General features: G+C 43.1%; 1 protein-coding gene across 1 annotated transcript in view; it reads right to left on the bottom strand.

The window, feature by feature from the left end:
* PHACTR3 (phosphatase and actin regulator 3) overlaps window positions 1-18,333 on the bottom strand; it is a 104,129-nt gene that overhangs the window by 42,583 nt on the left and 43,213 nt on the right. The window contains exons 2-4 of the mRNA XM_032198249.1: window positions 7,383-7,544; window positions 6,426-6,503; window positions 1,898-2,080 (exon numbers count right to left, since the gene is read on the bottom strand). Coding sequence (XP_032054140.1) covers window positions 1,898-2,080; window positions 6,426-6,503; window positions 7,383-7,539 — 418 coding nt within the window. The 5' untranslated portion in view covers window positions 7,540-7,544. The remainder of the gene's footprint in view (window positions 1-1,897; window positions 2,081-6,425; window positions 6,504-7,382; window positions 7,545-18,333) is intronic.

Below are 18,333 nucleotides of genomic sequence, written 5' to 3'. Positions count from 1 at the left end.
GTGCATTAGGATAAACTTTACAATATACTCCAACAATTTTGAAGACCTTTCTCACCCAATAAGCTCCGTAAGGTAAAATCACTAGACAGAAGTGCTAGGGTGGATAGAGGGATTAAATTAGTACAGAAATTACTTTAAAAGCCGCTGTTGAAGGAGGACTTCCAAAAAATAGGAGTAGTCACAGACCAGGGAGACAGGAGAATGTAATCCTGCTGTTATTTTTTGGAAGCTAGGAAATGATACCTCTGAGGGAGGAAAAGAAATGCAGAAGGAATGAAAGGTTATGCCAGGGAGACAATAAAAAGAACTAGCATTAGAGAGGAACATAAGAAATTGGGATGCTTTGGAAAGCCTCAATACACAATTTAGAATGCAGTGGAAGGTGTATTTTAAGTTACAGTATCAGATTTTAGAGAGGCATAATGTTAAATATATGCATTTTTAGAGCCATCTTTCCCAGATAGTCTGTCCCAATAACTAGAGCTTCAGAGAGCAATTTGCTCAATGAAACGCTCTAGGAGAGAGTATCGCTGCTAGTAATAGCAGCCTGAGGTATTCTGGTCGAGAACTTGATCTGATTGTTCTAAAACACTGAACGGGAAACAGGAGACGAGTGGGTTTTACCCCAATGAATTTTTAGAGTGATACAAAACCAAACACTCCATAGAGATTGAATAGAAAGGAAACATCATTAAGGGCAGGTATTAATAGAAGCTGTGTATGTCTAGTTCTCTAATTTCTTTCTGTTTTAAGAAACAATAGAGGATATATCTCTAGAAGGCTGCATACAGTGCTTTGGGATATTTCTCAATGTGACAACACATAGCTGAAACAACGGCAATAGAATGGAGTTGCTGTGCTTATAAAAAAAATCTTTGTGATGAGCAAACATGAGAATGGGGAGTACCTTTTGGGAGACGGGAGCATTTCTGTTGTCAAATCTATTAAGAGTAGAGTGGAGTGGGGCTAGAAATGGGCCAGAAGAGCAATATTACATAAAAGCAAAAGAGCAAAAATGAACAAAATTGTGAGTCATGGGGATGGAAAGGACTGGAGAAAGAAATGGGAAAGGATAAAACAAAACAAAAAAAAACCTTTAGAGGATGACTTCCATTCTGAGCAGTTGAAGCATCAGTCTGCCAAATCCAGCAGGTGAGGGGGGATTGGAGAACGTGGCTGGAGGATAGGACACTAAAGAGCATGGGGCATGCGCACATAGGATGGAAAAGAAAAGGCAGTTGGGGAAGGCATAAAAATTGGCCAGAGTGGATGGACAGGAAGATCAGCAAGCACTGCGTGGCACTCCTCACAGCCTAGGATCAAGCGTTATCTTTGGACCTACGCATTTCTTGGTTGTCAGGAAGCACACGGAAACCCTCTCGCTGCTGGGCAGTCCCTGGCTGCTCTGGTCCCATTGAACTGCTTCACAGATGAGCTTTGCATGAAAGGAGCTTGGTGTAGTTTATCTGTACTCATGACATCGAACTGCACTTGTATTTACAGTGTAATGGATAGAGCAAGTTGTGCATGGTCGTTGTTTCTCAAGCCAGGACAGGCAACTTCAGTCTTGGCATAGAAGTTTGAGAAGTGTTTTTGAGAGAAGCTTGTTTAATCTTCACAGCAGTCACTGCTAATACCAAAGGGGCACCATGCCAAGATTGGATTGTCTCATAATCCAACTAATCCCATTATGCCAAGCTTTCTGTAGTCCCTCAGTTTGACAGCGGTCTCAAAAAATGACTTATAAAATAATGATTGCTAACCTGGTATGGGGAAGCTGAGCAGAACAAGGTGCTCAGGCTGTCTACCACTGGCATCTATGATTGCTCATGCAGCAGCTCAGCATAAATATATCTTTTAACATTTTATTATTTTTTAAAATATTTTTATCCAATACCTGCATCTTCTTTCAGCTCATCCAAATGCAGCTCCTCACCAAGGGAGGTCACATTTGTTGTGGCTGCCGTTGTACTCTCTTGCTGCATCTCTTCAGAGTCAAGTGCCTGGCACACAGGAGCTGGAGGGTCACTCTGCGTTGCTCTTGTGGCATCATCACCAGTGCAGGCTTTGCCTTCAGTATCTACAACACCAAATCATTTAATCTTAACTAAACCACGAGCAGTGAAAGGGGATCCCCCCTGCTATCCTCTCTGGAAGAGTGAGTCTCAAAGATGCAAGTAGTTTCAGTAAGTGGTTAGGAGACTGAGATTTGTCATACAGCAGCACCTGATTTCTAAAAGTGCTGAACGTCTGTAATGTAAAGCCATGGACATCAGCCCATCTGGACACAAATATACACCCTGTTTTCTAGATAAGGCATCTTTTTCTGTGGGCACCCAGCAGCTCGGGCAAATGGCCATTGTGCCTGTACAAGAAGGCCACTGTGCTCTGGAAGCACCTGACGTGCAGGAGAGGAGGCAGTTCCTTTCCTGAGCAGAGCTCCCATGTAGCATGGGCACAGGTTGCTCTGACATGTCTGTGTTGTGTCAGGCTCCGTGCACAGCACACTGCCATCCAGCTGCCCCAGCAGTAATCCCGGAGTATCGCAGAGGACAAGGCTGCTAGTATTCCCTACTGACGTGTAGGTTTGAGCACAGCATTAGTTACTCAGTTTTAAAAAGCATGTCTTGTGTGATTGAGCTGATCAGAAATTCAAATCCCTCCTCATGCAGACCTAGAAACTGCTCCCTTTGCTTACTCTGAAGGATTTTTGTGCCAGTGATCCCTGCAGCTGTACACATCCTGATGACTGAAGCTTTTCTAGCATTCTCCTATTCAGGCAAGATTCCTCAGAATACAAACTACCCTTTTACTGCACAACTCTCTCAGAATTTACAAGATCAACACCACCATAGCAAATCAAAGCAATTACTTCGCATTGTAGCCAGTGCTCCGTGCTGATGGCCACATCTGCTGTCCACCCCTGACCTCCTCCCCTGTATTTCTCAGCCCTAGACACTCTTTCTGGAAGCTCGTGACAGGGCTATGTTTTCTTGCAATGATATCATGACAAGTTTCATGAACATTGATTTAAAACAGCTAGCACTTGTAGCTACCCCTTTTTAATACTATTTGGACAATCTGCAGAGTAATTTATTGCCCTTTTGGGGAAAGGGTATCGGGTTTTGGCCCAGAGATGCTGCGGAAGGGATGCAGTATTTTTGTACGCTGAGCTCACTCAGTCTGCCTCATAATCACGTTTGGTGAAAAGTTACTGTTCTTAAAATAGCCCCTGCAGTAGCACAGTTGCTATGATACAGGGAAGGGGAGGGGGAAAAAGTTCATTGCCTACATTTCAGCTCATTGTGAAGGCAGCCTATACATAATCAGCGGTGTATTAACAGCTGCCTGCGTTACTTGACAGGCAGTCCTTACCTCTCAGTGCACAGCTACATCTGAGTGGTTTTTATGCTCACAATGGGGAGAAATGTTGGGGGAAGCTCCCTAAGTGTGTTCAAGGTAACTCTGCTTCGCACGTTCCTCGCATCCTTCAGACAGGCAAGCTGCTGACAGCTGTGCCACAATAGAGCTGCAGACAGAGACAAGAGCTCCTTCGGATCCCGGTCATGGAAGTGCAGTGACTAATGAAGTAATGACAAGCAGAAGACAGCCCTCTGCTGAGGAACGTCTGAGGCTCTCAGCAGTGATGGTCTCGGTCAAAAGAGAGCAACTTGTGCTTAGATCAAAGTGGACGTGCTGCTTTGATTGGCAGTGGTTCCCAGCTTGATTTTAGAGAGAGTCTGGGAGTGGGAGAAAACACAGACCTCAAATCCCCTGGTAAGGAAAGCAGCAGATAGTCCTGGGAATTGCAAAGTAATCAGAAGAAGCAGGGCTGGGATTTATCTGGGAGGGAATCTCAGTATGCCAGACCCTGCAGCCTGTAACCTAGAGCAAAGCTGTATTTTAGGTCCAGGAGTGTCCAAGGGGCAGCTCGGTGTTTGTGTGAGCAGAGAGGGGGGCAGAAGGGGCTCGGCTGCACACCTTGGTCTGCGCAGTGTGTGTGGGCAGCTGCGTTTTGGGGTTGTGCGAGGAGAAGGGGTGACATAACCTGTTGGGATGACTCATCACCAAAGCATGGATGGTGCAATTTCACCCTGGGCTGCTCACAGATTGAGGCAGAGTCTGTGCGAGCTTCATGGTTTGCTCTGAGCCACACAGCCCAGCTCAAAATGCTGCTCGACAGACCTTGCGCTACGAAGCTGGACTGGGACACGGCTGTTGTGAATGCATGCAGCAGGTCTGCACATTTCTCAGGCTACAGCTTTGTCCTGGTTTGGACTGTTAATGAAAGGGAGCAGGAGCCAGGACTCTGGAAGTGGAGTAGAGCCTGATGAAATAGAGGGATTTAGGGATTTACTGTAGTCTTTTTAGCATAGCGTTGCTGCTTTGACAGCTGCAACTTACCGCATAAATGAGGACTTAGCCGTGAAACTGCTGCCACTTCAGCTCTGTCCAAGTAGGGCACTAATCATTTACTGAGAATTATTTGGGTCAATTTTTGATACCAGTTAATAAGCTGCTTCTACTGATAATACAATAAAATAACCCTGGAGATTCACAACACTCCGTGTGAAGAAAAATAACTTGCAGGGAGCTGCAGTGTCCTTCAACTGACTGTCAGCCATGCTTTCCTTTCTGGGCACAGGGTGGTTCTGTAAATTGGTGTGATGTTCACAGGGGCTCTGTGCAGCTTCACTGGAGACAGGTGGGCAGAGGAGCCTGGAGAGTCTGTTTGCAGCTGCCTTTGTGAAAGTGCAGCTTCTCATAATTCCTTTTGTTTTAACTATTTTTATTTTGTTAAAATGATCTTGCAACTTAGCATCCTCTGTGTTCCTCCCAACCAGTTCTTTATGCATACAAAATGTTTATCAACTCATTATTACAGTTTAATGTGCTCTATAGAAGTTTTATTTTACTGCTGTTTCATAATGCTCACATGCCCATGCTTTCAAATTCATAGATTATGGGGAACTTCCATGCCCTTAGCAGATACAGGGTGTATTTTCCTATTGGGTAGTGCTGATGTGCTGACAGGACAACTAATTGTCTAGAATGAGAGACAGAAAGAGCTCAATGGACAGGAATTAAAAATGAGCCTTCGAAAACCTTCCAGTTTAGAATAAGCTGATGGTTTGATAGATTTTGTAACTTGGACATAAAACTCATTAAAATATATCCAATAAAATAATATGATAATTGCTTTAATGGGAAAAAAAAAAAAAAAAAAAAACTGTTTAAAATGCTCTTTTTCTGTTTTTCTGACTCTTCAGTTGTGCAGTTGCACTGCAGCCTAGCATCACTGACTATTGTCCCACAGCCTATTTATAGGCACGGCGTTTGTTTTATACAAAGAAACTCAATTATTAGTTTCAAAGAACATCAACCCGAAAGGGTTGTTAGACATTGGAACAGGCTGCCCAGGGAAGTGGTGGAGTCACTATCCCTGGAAGTCTTTAAAAGACGTTTAGATGTAGAGCTTAGGGATATGGTTTAGTGGGGACTGTTAGCGTTAGGTCAGAGGTTGGACTCGATGATTTTGAGGTCTCTTCCAACCTAGAAATTCTGTGTGATTCTGTGATTTCTATCTACCAGATTGGTCAAACTTAAAAGGCCAGTCTTCATGACAGTGCTTTCTGCTATAGAGTTTACAAAGTAAAGAGGGATTTTTTTAATCTCTGTTTAGGTGGAAGTGGCAATTGGGATGCTGTCCATAACGTTGGGAGCTCACTTGATCTTGCAGAACAGTCACTCAGATCTCTGTGTCCCTTGAGCATCTGCCAGGACTTTGGAGCAGAGCTATACAGAACCACAGACCTTTGTGCGTGTTTCTGACACTTCATCATCTTTCATTCAGTGACTTCTGAACGTGATTTGTACTCAGGAAAACTTTAAAATGGCACTACCAAATGCTTCACTTTTCCCCGTGAATGACAAGCACACAGGATGGCAATATGCTTTGACGTAAACTTTTCTTTTTACTGGGAAGGCTGCTGAAAATGGCAGATTAGTATCATTTAATGAGATTTGGATTCAAGAGGTGTACATGTTAACTTCCCTGCTGAATGCGTCTGTATGTTTAAGTTTATATTTATGCCAGTTTAAGCTGACTTCCTTGGCGGTCAGATTTAGCTAGCTTTAGAGGAATTGCATATGTACCAGCTCACATTCATGCTATGTAAAAATCCAGTGAAGCTGGAGAAGCATTCAAGGTGATAAACCGTCAAAAATCAAACTGCATGGACTGATTACAGCAGAAAGGAATCAGAAGAATTCAATATTAAGCACTTTTTATCTTTAATGTGCTTGGATTTAAGATCTTCCTTTTATTTTTTTTTTGATTGTTAGTTTTTTTCTTTTGAAGACTTGCATTTCCTATTGCACCAAAAAAGATTTGAGTTTAAAAAAAAAAAAAAAAATTTCCTTACCCTGTTCCATCATCTCCAGAAGGCCTTTCTTAATGAGTTCATCCCGACCTTGTCGTGCTGTCATCTTCTTCTCCAGCACTGCAAGAAGTAGTAGCATGACACAGCACCAATTAACAGCAGAGTATTCGTATATCTCAATGAGAAAGCTGTAATGAGGAAATTCCCTCTGGTCTCAACTACTGCGTGCTTGGAAAGAACTGCAGGAAATTCTGGAGGTGCATGGATTGGTCAGCCTGTTTTGTACCCTTCCTGTTGTTAAAGTAGTAAAATCACCCGCACATAGAGCTGAGATTTATGATTTAACCTGCTACCTAATCACATTGAGTACAGAATAACAGGGGTATGAGAGCCTTCGTGCTGTTTGATGCAAGGTGTTAGAGCTGCCTCAGGAGATAGTGTCCTTCATGGTGACACTCCTCAGGGCATCGGGCAAGTGGAGGGAATCGCATCATCCTATCTTAGCACGTGAGTTTGTTTCCTTACTGATCTCCTGGGACATCCCTGGAGACCAGCGAGAGTGCGCAGTGCTGTGTGCTGGGCTCCTCCACTGCAGAGACAGCTGCTTGAGGGAAGGAACTTGACATGCTGCAGCTCCTTCCTGTCACTTTTCATAATGTTATTGTGACCTAAATAATCTTCACCCCAAATAAAAGGGGTGACGATACTTGCAGACATAAAAGTAGCCTATTTGGAGAAGAGACAGCCCATGAAAAGCAGTCTGTATTGAGGCTTGTGCTTCACTCTTATTTTGACCTTTTCTTTTAGATGTATTATATTGCATTACATAGGAAGTCAGCCTGTATGGGCTTTTTCTAGCCTTAATGTCATGAATTCCCAACATGCTGGGATTTCTGAATTAGGTTTAGGTCAGGTCATCGTTAGTGTTTCCTATGTAAGGAAATTTCACCCAAGCTGAGCTTTGCCTTGTGCAGCATCAGACTGTCATTCTCATCGTACCTGCAGAGGTCTGCTTTAGTTTCTCATTCTTCTTTTTCCTCCACTTCCACGGTTTGAAGATCCTGCCCAGTGTTGCCAGTTTGCTGTTTCTCCTCACTGGCGGAGTTCTAATCCCTGAGACCAAGTAGTCAGAACGCATTGCAGGGGACTGCTCCATCTCATCTGGGAAGAGAAGAGAGAGGAAAGCCAGCAGTTAGACAGATGGCTTCAGCAAAAAGGCAGGTGAATGGAGGCTCCTCAGCTAACACATATTTGGTCTAGTCGCCAAGTTAAGCACCATAAGACTTTGTCACTGTATTGCTGGAGCCAGCAGCCAGGCTGAGGGATGCCAGCCAGAGGCACTCAGCCTTGCTGGGCCAGCCCAGTGTTTCCTCCTGGCTGCAGCCTTGCACAGCACCCCTCTGGATGCCAAATACTGGAGTATCTCTGCTGCTGCTGTCCCTCAGGGATCTCTCTAGGCTATTAGTGAGGCCCACAGAGAGGGAGATGTACTTAATTTGTACACCCTGTGCTTTATTCCTTCTCTTTCCTGACTTTAACCATGCCTGGGACTCACCAAGGGAGCGGTGTTGCTCTCCTTCCCAAGGGCTGTGTAACTGTGCATTACAGCCTTTTGAAATGTGGGGAGCTGGGTGCTCCAGAGAGCTTTAGTAGGAGCAGTAGAAATTTAACACATCTGCAAATTAGGCCCACGCAAATTCCAGTTAATCACATAAATGTAATGTTCATTTAGAAAACTTTAGACCTTTATGAAAAGCTGAGAGTGTGAGAAAGCTCAGGTCCCCTCTGAATTCCCAGCTTCCATTTCTGTTCTCAGGGTGCAGGATATTCCTGCCTGTTAAATGAACTCTCTTCACATAAGCTAGCACAGAACACACTGACATGTGTGAGCTAATGCTGTTCTATAAGAACAGTTTGTTTGATATGTGCTATGTAAATAAAATCCTACAACTATTGTGCAAATTTATTCCTTGAGGAAGCTAAGGGGAAAATTCTTTCCCTTTTGTCCTGCCAAGCCACAGGAATTTACAGATAATACTTCAGCTGGAAAAGCAATTTAGGTATTTTTAATATTTTGTCTTGAAAATACACTCAAACAATATACAATTGTGAAACAATATGCATGTACATGTATGCTGACTATTCACAGTTGTGTGCTGGCCAGTACCATGAAAGAAAGAAGCCCAGTTCGATTGGTGCTGTTACTGGTGGCTTTATTGAGGTTTGTATTTGAGCACCAGTACAGTGACTGGTAAAAGAAGCTGCGATAAGTTATCAGACATGGAGCTATGAACATATGCACGTTTCCAAGTAATTTCTCTCTGGAACAACATTTATCATAAATCGCTGTATGACTGCAAGATAAAAAACTATATAGCATCTTGTAGGCTTTGTTTTTAAGTCAACAGGGTGAAAATGCTTAAATCACAGCATGGAAGTGGGGATTTCCAAGTAAACAGGAAACAATTTGGGGGAGATTATTAAACACAGCAGGGGAATGAACACATTCCTCCTCTTCCATTTAATTTTGAAAATGTGGGTAAGAGAGATGAATCATTTAGTGGAGGCAAACTGCAAACCTGGCCATGTGAACTACCAGAACAAGAGAAAAGGCTGAAACTTTTTTTTTCTTTCTCTCCCACTGTACATGTTCAGTGAATTTCTCTTTCAATGTAGTGGAATGAGACAAAAGATTATCTAAATTCATAGAGTTTATATTGGGTTTAATTTAGAAAGGCTTTTAAATGTACATAAAAATCTATTTTAGGTTTTGAAATGATTGTGTCTACCCAAGGTGCTATTTATGGTTAGCAGTCTGGAGGTCAATATTAAGAAGTTGAAAAAAGAAACTAGCACAGAGCCTAGCACAGGGGGAGGGCAGTAGCCTACAGAGTACAGTTAGAGTGCCAAGATATCATGCTTCTTCCCTAATTGCATATTCAAAACTAAGAAGTATCACAGAAATAAGCTTTGAAGAAGTAGAGCTGCTCTTGATTATGGAGATGGCAATGAGAATGGAAAATGGCAGAGAAGATCTGCTATTAATTTGCTATTATGATTACTTTAAAGCTGTAATAGAAGCCTCAGAAAATAACATTTGGCCATTGCTTGTGACATCCCTCGAGTGGGAATGGAAATGTTCATAAAATTAGCTCCTCTCAAAAGAGCTGTAGATCAGACTGTAAATCAGAGCCTTGGCCCTGGAAGTTTTTTCAGTGGTGTAGGACAGCCTGAGCTCCACCGTCCCTGTCTGCCTGTGGGGCTGCACTGCTGCAAGAGCGCTTCCTATCATCGCTGGAATTTCTCAAGCATGTAAGTGAAGATTAGAGAAGAATCTGACTTAGAGCAGTACCTTGGCAGGTTGCTGGCCCTGCTGCATTTCATTCAGGATGTAGGTGTCTGCAAAGTGTTTTAGGCATCATCCACACGTAGCATGAGATTGCTTTACCGTTTTTGCCAGATAGGAGGGGATTTAGATGGAACCAAGAAGCCATTCAAACCCAAATCTGCGTGTCCCTAGCAATGTCTGTTATCCCACATATTCCCTTGGGAAAGAGAAGGGGAAGATACTGCAAAGGCGCTAAGAATTCCCTAAATGCCCTGCAGTGGTCAATGCTTCTGTGCTTTCTGCCAGTCTTGTAAGTGGGGCTTCTTCCATGCCCTTCTGTCTTCCATCCCCTTCTGCCCTCTTGGCTCTGGAAATGTAGATTTCTACCTTAGATTGGTCACAGATGAAATACACATCAGTCACCAAAGAGAAGATAGTAGCTAAAACAAATGTTCCGGTGGAGGTTTTCATTGGCTTTTAAAATTTATTAATGCTTTTTCAGATGGTACAGAGAGTTCTTAAGCAAATGGTTTTATCACCTGGTACGTTCTCACCATATGCAGTTCCTACACTGTACATTTGGAGAGATGGACACAAATAAAAATAGACAGAGACACAGTAAGACAGATGTCCTGAAGTCATAAATAACAAGGAAATGGTCTCACTGGCAATAAGAATCACAAGAAAGCCCTTGGAGCTCCTCATTTCTAGTCAGTTCCTTTCTTCTTGGGTGTGGGTTGGCTGCTTGGGAGATGAGGAGTTGACAGCACAAAAAGCAGTTCCCACGTACAGCAGGGAATGCTGAAGGAGCAGGCGCATCTAAATACCAGCCAGCTCCTGCAGCCAGCAAGCTGCCAAGACTTGCCAACCCTCCAACCACTCTGTGAAGTATTCAGCACATTTTTTAATCTGCAGTCGATATTTTAATTATGCTAACTGTTCTGTGGAATAATGCGGTTATTTCTCCCAGAGCCTGATAGCCTGGGGCCAGGCCATGCAATTACATGGAGAATGTCTGCGAAATATAAACAGCCAAGAGCCAAGTCGGGACTCTCCAAATCGGCTGGGAGAAGCGAGCAACAGCTTCACTAGCTGCGTAACGTGGAAGGATGAGGGCCGGGCCTTACACAGGGCTGAGTCAGCACCAGCTTAACCCCCAGCACCCCAGTCCAGGGCAGGGAGGCCAGGCTCAGCTGTCCCACGCTGTCCCCCAAGGACACAGTTCAGCCCTGTGGGGCCAGAGCATTAGCTCTGACTGGCGCTTGTTGGCTTTTTCTATTGAAATTACTTGTGAGTCCCTGGTGTACCCTGCAGAGGGCAAAGGCTCCTGTGCTGGAGCTCCGCATCCAAAACAAACTCCTCATCTATCACACGCCTGTCTGATGAGGCTGGGCAAGCGTTCCTCACGGTGCCAGCTGGGGTGATTTCTACAGCTCCTGACATTGGCCAAGAGTGTGAGTGGTCTGATGTCTGAGACAGGGCCTCAGACAAGGGGAGAGGTTCTGACCCAATGGGCAGTGCTCTGCAGTGCTGCTCTGGGCTGCAGAATAAACAGGCAAGAGAGAAGAAGGAAAGAAAACATAGTATTTGTCGTGTTTGGCTTCAGTGCCTGACCCCTTGGAGTCTGAGCATCTGCAGCTTCTGTCTACTTTGGTAGCAGTTGTGGTTGAACAGTATGTCTGAAAAATGCTCCATTGCTTTCTTCTTTAAAGTGGTGGAGTAGCATAAAAATACCACTCTTCCCGTTCCTCTCTATAGGAATTGTGCGTGGACCGTGCAGTGTTCCTGCACATCAGACCTCTCCCATTTACTGATATCAAGTCCTGGCTCTGTTCCATCCAGACTCCTGCAGAACTGGGGCAAGTTTGCTGGGAGTCCTGTGGAATCTGAGTCCGGGATGTGTGATGGGAGAGTGCCCCAGGCCTGCACACAGCCCTCCTTGGTACTGTGGACATTTTTGGTGCTGAGAGGATGATGCTGGGGTAAAAATAGGTTCAGTCAGTTGAGTCTAACTTCTTGTCTTTTTTGGTAAGCCAAAGAGACTGTCAAATGATGCCTGGGCTGCTGATTACAGCAACTGCAGGCTGTTCTCTGCAGGCTGCAGTGTGGCAGCTGGGCACATCAGGAATGCAGAGCTGGGGTATGCTGACCTTGCCCCGGAGAGGGGCTGGGAGGGACCTGTGAGGCTCTTTTGTGAATACACAAATTGCAACGAGAAGTTTATGGGAAGACGAAGGATGCTGAATTTTAATGTGCTGGGAATATGTTAACTTCTATTCATGGTAATGGAAGCTGTGCCTTCCTAAATCCCCTGTGTGCACTTCTAGGAGAAGGGCCACTGAAAAATCTGCAACCTGCAGGCAGTTTAAAAATAACACAGCAGAGAGGAGCTGCAGGCAAATTTGTAAGGCAGGCGTGCTCTGTTTTCTGATGTGTTGGTTTGTGATGCAGCTCTGCATGTTGCCCCCTTTATCATTACTGCATCCATCTTTGCAACCAGATGCAAAGTTTAAAAAAAAGGCAAAAGAGGCTCCCTTTGATCCCCTCCAGAGGGTAGAGACAGAGAGTGGAATCAAAATGACCTTTTCAGCTTCTGCGATAGACATGCCTTTGCCACTGCTAACTCCAGTGCTGCCTAGAGTTCATGTCCCCCTTTATAAAGGATGCTAAGCAGGATGTCACAGGGAGAGCTGAGCTTTCAAAGGGTTCACATCTACTACTGGTCAGTCCTGAATCACGCAGCCCAGACGTTTGTGATGTTAGCCGAGAAACAGCGCTTCTCTACAAAGGTGCTCTGTGCAGAGAACGCTTCTTATCTAGTGAGAGAAATCTGTGGGTGGAAGAAGGCAGAGAGGTTGTCTTGGTTTTAAAGTAAGGATTCTCCTGAGCTCTGGGAGAGAATTAGCAACAGGAATAAGTCCCTTTTCCTTAGTTCAGCATCCTAAAGGCAGGAAGAACTGAGCACAACGACTGAGTCTCCAGTACAGGGGCAAATTGTTTGTGTCTAGAGACTTTGAATACTTCTGTTATGTTCCAGAGAAGCAGAATTCAATCTGACGAGCTTTTTTATTGCAGTTGTTAGATGTTTCCTGTGATGGAGCTCTTCCTTGTGCTAAAAATGTTTTCTGTCACCTGCATTTCTGCAGACACACTCTCTTTGTGAACTCTCTTTGAAAGAAAGCTGCAGTGGAATGTTCCAGTTCGAAAGTTTCTATTTCAGTTTTCTGAACATACAGAGTCTTGATTTTTCCTATTTTGAATGACTATTAGAAATTAGAAATCAGAATTAGAAATGAGAAAAAAGCTTTTGATGAACCTGAAATTTATATAATTTTTGAAGGACTTCGGTTGTATTTAGAGCTGTGAATGTTTCAATGTTGTTTTGCTTTGGTTTGGAAAAAAATTATACTGAATACTTTGTTAAACAGAAAAATTAGTTCCTGATGGTTTATTTCTTTAGAGAAGGCAAGGTGCCTATAGTGCAGCATTGAATGCAGTCATAAGCTCCTTCTGGATGCACAACTGCTGACGTGATACAGATTGCTGCTGTGACGCAGCATATTTGTTACACCATAAAAATATTAAAACAAAGTAGGGAAAATTACAGGACTGAGGTGCAAGTTCAGACATTTACCTAGCCAGATTTATAGTTTATGTATGGCCAATAGTGTAAATAGCTTTGGCTTAAATTCTCCTCTCTCTCTTCTCAGAATTGTTATCAGTTACGGAACAACATGCTCATGATTTCACCTCCCCCAACAGTTTAATCCTGAAAGGAGGCAGCTGGATAGTGGGCCAGGTTCAGCCGCATGATGACTTTGTCATTCACTGAGTTACCTTTGGGAAAATCTGCAATACTAAATTTGTGCAGACTTCAGACTCATGGAGATATGTGAAGGCAGGGTGAAAACATGAGAAATGGCAGAAGGGAGCAGAGTCCTTTATGGGCACCCTACCCAAAACAGCTCTGGGTTCAGCCTCCACAGAATACAGGCTTTTCCTGGGCTGTATCACCTTTCTTTTAGCCAAGGAGCGTGAATCCTGATTAGGTTTTTACACTTGCCCACGTGAAAATATAAGTTACTGTTTTTTGCTTTCCACCTTTCATGTGGGCTCCTGCACCCAAGCTTCCTTTTTCACTTCAAACTCAAATGTTTGCCACGTATCCTTGTTCTATCATTTCCACTGCTCTTTAGTATGTTAAATTATGATTTAACATTTTTCTTTAATTGAAAGAGAAGAAAAAAAAAAAACATAATTTGTGGGTGGTAGGAGGGGGCTGTGCTTGCCAAGGAAGTTTATTTCCATTCTGTCATGCTGTGCTTCCCTTCAAACTATTTGGATTTCAGAACCAGGTTTAGCTGAAATGAATGGGAAACAGATTATGCTTATCAAAGGAAAGAGAGCAGGGAAGTGGCAACTCCAGCTACATCTCTTAGATAAAAATACACTTTATATGCTTGAGATTTGTGATTTCTTCCAGAAGATGTTCCTTCAGGAAGCTGACATATCACCTAACAGCATTACTGCTGTATGAGCCAAGGTGCAAAGAATTAATCAGGAGCCTTTCAGGCTTATGGATCATTGTGTCAAGTCCCAGCAGCACTTCCCATCATTTACAGCACACAGTGTGACATTAGCAGTTCATTAACAAAATAAGTTTTTCAGTGTTTGTATAAAGGAACCGGCAACATGCTTTACCTGGATAAGGAAGAATTAAATAACGGTTAGAAAATGAGCCTAATGAAGGATTGCTGTATAATCACAGTTAACTCAGTTACCTGAGCCTGTAAAACATCACCTTTGGCATTTGCATGCTTCACACCACCCAGTGAGAACTTGCTCAGGCAGCAACAGAAGAGCATCGTCTGAGATTTACAAAAAATCCCTTCAAATAAAGTCAAATGAGCACCATCCCAGCAGAGGGCCAGGAGCCAGGCTGCACACCGAGCCTTGCCCATCCATCCTGCATCTGCAGAGGGTTTTGTACCACAGGTGCTGGCAATTCCCGGGACTGGGGTTTTTCCCCAAGCCTCTCAGAGGTGCTGTTCTGCAGGACAGGGGGAGCCCAAGCCCAGGCAGTGTAGGAATGACTTGAACTAGGCTTTTCCCTGGACTCAGCATGGTAACACTGTTGTCTCCTCTGCAGAACCAGTGTTGCATCACCTACAGTTGTTTAATTAGCTGTATTCTGGCTGTAAGCTTGTTGAAAGGATGTTTTTAATAGCTTCCTTGGGGAGTCTGCAGGCTGAAACATATCCTTTGCTGTCTCCAAGAGGCACTGTCCGATTCATTTCACTGCTGCTTTTCCCTGATAGAAGTTATGTTTACAGGGAGATGTTACACCCTGGAAGTTATTGGTGTAATAGCACCATGCTGAAAGGTAACAGCGCATTGCCAGAATCAACCTGTTTAGTTTCTTCTGTCTATGGGAGTCTGTGCCTGTCAGCTATACAACCAGTTGTCACTGTTATATCCATCCCAAACTTGTACATTAGAGAAATAATCAAATCCTCATGTCCTATGCACTCTCATGCCCTTGTAATTAAATGCATAGTTTTCTTTCTTCAATGCACCGCAGATCTCCGATGGTGCTCTGTCACTGCTTCTTGTCGCTACTACAGGTAGAAAGCATTCCTTCTGCTTTGCAAAATGCAAGAGCAGCTGCCTTTTTTCTTTTTTTCCTTTATCACCTCTGCTGCTTTGCACTTTCACTTTCCTCACAACCCTTGGCAAAAAAATGTGCAGTAGTCAACAGTCTCTGATGCAACTCTAAGCCTGTTATGCAGAATGGGATAGAGATTTGGAAGAAGAAATGCATAGACAAAAATGTGACAAAACACAGACCAGCCACAGAGGAAGGTAGTACAGAAAACAAGTATAATGACTGAATTCAACTTTCATCTAAAGATTTTGCATCTATTTTGGCTTTCTGTAAAACTGTTACAAAGCTGCCAGCAGTTTTTGCATTTGGTTGGGATGTAAATTGCAGTGAAACCCTCCTTGGGAGGCCATATCACCCGAGTGAATGGTTAAACCCATTCTAGAGAAGGCCATCTCCTGCACGTAATGTTCTGTAAGCATGAGACGTCTCTGTGGGGAATGCCTTGAGGGGAGCGCTGTTTTAAAGGTCCAGTTGTTCTGATGTCTGCTGGTATTTTCCAAAGAGGCAATTATACTCAGTACTCAGTAGCCAGATTAGAGCAGGGTACCACAAACCCTCTTGTCGATGATGTTGTTGGAAAGACACGCATGTGTGTGCAAACACAGAGCAAACATTGCTACTGTGCTGTATCAGCTGGGTCTACACTAGCAAGCAGTGCAGCCTGTTAGAAGTGGTTTGGGAAGAGCTGGTGCTGAGGGACTCAGCATCCTCTGGTTTGCAAAAAGAATGGTATTTGTTAGGTAATGTAATATTGCGGCCCTTTAACTTGACAGAGGACAAGCTTTTTCCTTAAAAAGTGCAAAGGAAACAAGGTTATTATTAAAAGCAAAAATGCAAATCAAAATAAACAACCATCCTTCCAGAGATGAACTAAGAATTCTCCTAGTTTCTTTCCAGTGGAAGGATGACATTCATTATTTCTCTTACTAAATTATGAGCTTCAAAGTCCTCAAACACACGTGCAAATTCTTGCGAGTTGGTACTGAAAGTCACTGGCTCTTAAATTAATGGTACACAGAAACTGCAAATGCCACATAATAAACTTCTATGATATGTTTGCAGATGGTTACTATTTGGAAAATTAGGCAACAGCATGTACAGTTGTGATGTTTAAAGACTACACTGCTGACACCATTTTGGAAAGAACTACCTGGAATAAGCAGGAGAGCAAGAGGTAGCACACAAACTTATTCAAAGTTGGTACAATGAATACTGAGTTAGATAAGATATAAGTAGTAGCTGCTGAGAAATTACTTCTTGATATTTTAAAGCCTGTTAGATAGCAGCGTTTGTAAAGGATCCCCACATCTGCCTTTAAGTGCCTGGAAGGTCACCATGTGTCACCAAAAGCATCACCATGTGGCTAATGCATCAGGCACCATCCTGCTCACCCTACATCAGCCAGTGTGGGGGGGTGCGGAGCCTCTTAAATCTGTATCGGTACAACAGGCCCTCTCTGTGCCATGTTTCTCATACATACCGAAGTTGCTGACCAAAATCCTGTTCTGAACAGTTCATCTGAGCAGGTAAGATTTGTCCAGTCCCAGTCTTACAGACTTCATGTACAATATAATGGTGTAAAGCAAAAAAAAAAAAAAAAAAATAACAACAACAAAATCCTGGTGGGATTCTGTGATACTGAGATGTGTTGTGGGAACACGCGATTACAATTCTATTTTGCTGGTTAGGGGCAATGCAAAAGAACAAAGATTGCCAAAATTAAGAGCATGGAAGGAAGCTCTGTTGGTCTTCTTTGTACAGACAAGTTTGGTTTTTGCTTGGTTTTGTTTTTTTTTTTTTTAAGAACAACAGTTCTAGTCAGTTCTTTGGTCTCCTAACAGCTCTTGATTTTCATTTGGGTTATGTTTTTGAGGAGGAATCATCTAATGAATATTTTTCTAACATTTGCCTCTCATCAGCAAGAATACTTGGACTCTTTCCCCTTGGTTCCTTCTTTTTTCTTTTTTTTTTTAATTGAAAGGGATAACCAGATTTCTAAGAAAACCTTCATTTTAAAACCACCACAGAATAGGGACTGAACTTCTGTTTTAACATGATTTTTTTTTTTATTTTTAAAGTAAATAAGAGCCTTGTTCACTTCAACTATACCATGGGCCTGTTCTTACAAGTCTCACAAAGCCCAAAAATCATGGAAGGAAAAACAACATGGAATATTTTTACCCTGTCTGACCTAAATTTATGTATTTTTTTAGTTCTTCCAAGAGGAAGAGAAATGGAATAACTACTCAGTTTCTTTTCAGCTTTCATATTTTAACTGTATTCTCAGCTGCTCGCATGATTCATGGAGAGCTGGAAACAGAGATGCCCCCCCCCCCCCTTAGTATTATAATATCTGCTTCCTCCCAAGGAACCCTGGGAGTCTTTTGGGGTATGCCACTAAAAATCCACAAAAATCTCCTGGAAGCATCTTTGTGCCAGAAACCTACACGGGTGCTAACAGAGGAAGTGCCAATATCTTAGCTCCAAAAACTGATTACTTGTGAGTGTAATGAAAACTAAGATATTTAAAGATTTCCATATCACTGTCTTGAAATGTATGCCGTAGCTCTTTGGTATTTGCAGAGGCTTCAGACTGCTGTTGACTTTGTGGATTGTTTTGTGTAATGATGGTATTGAATTTCACTTGTCTAGGCACAATTTGGATTTGATCCTGGGATGTTCCAAGAAACTCTGAAGTCCACAGGCTCTTATAAGAACTGAAAAGGTGTTCAGTGCTTTGCCAGGCTGATCTGTGCTATTCCGTGCCCACTCCTTCCTGGCAGCATTAGTTATATCCAAACTAAATCTGTTTGGAGCTTCCTATGGTTCTGTATTTAGAAATAGCAGGGGATGTTCAGGGCAGAAATCCATTCTTCATTCTGAAATTCCTTCACTTCATTGAGAATAAGCCAGATCCCTCATAATTTGGCTTGTGACTAGACTGAACAGATCATATC

The sequence above is a fragment of the Aythya fuligula genome, chromosome 16, assembly GCF_009819795.1.
Source record: "Aythya fuligula isolate bAytFul2 chromosome 16, bAytFul2.pri, whole genome shotgun sequence".
NCBI classification, from domain to species: Eukaryota; Metazoa; Chordata; class Aves; order Anseriformes; family Anatidae; genus Aythya; species Aythya fuligula.
This window is presented reverse-complemented; position numbering and strand designations above follow the sequence as displayed.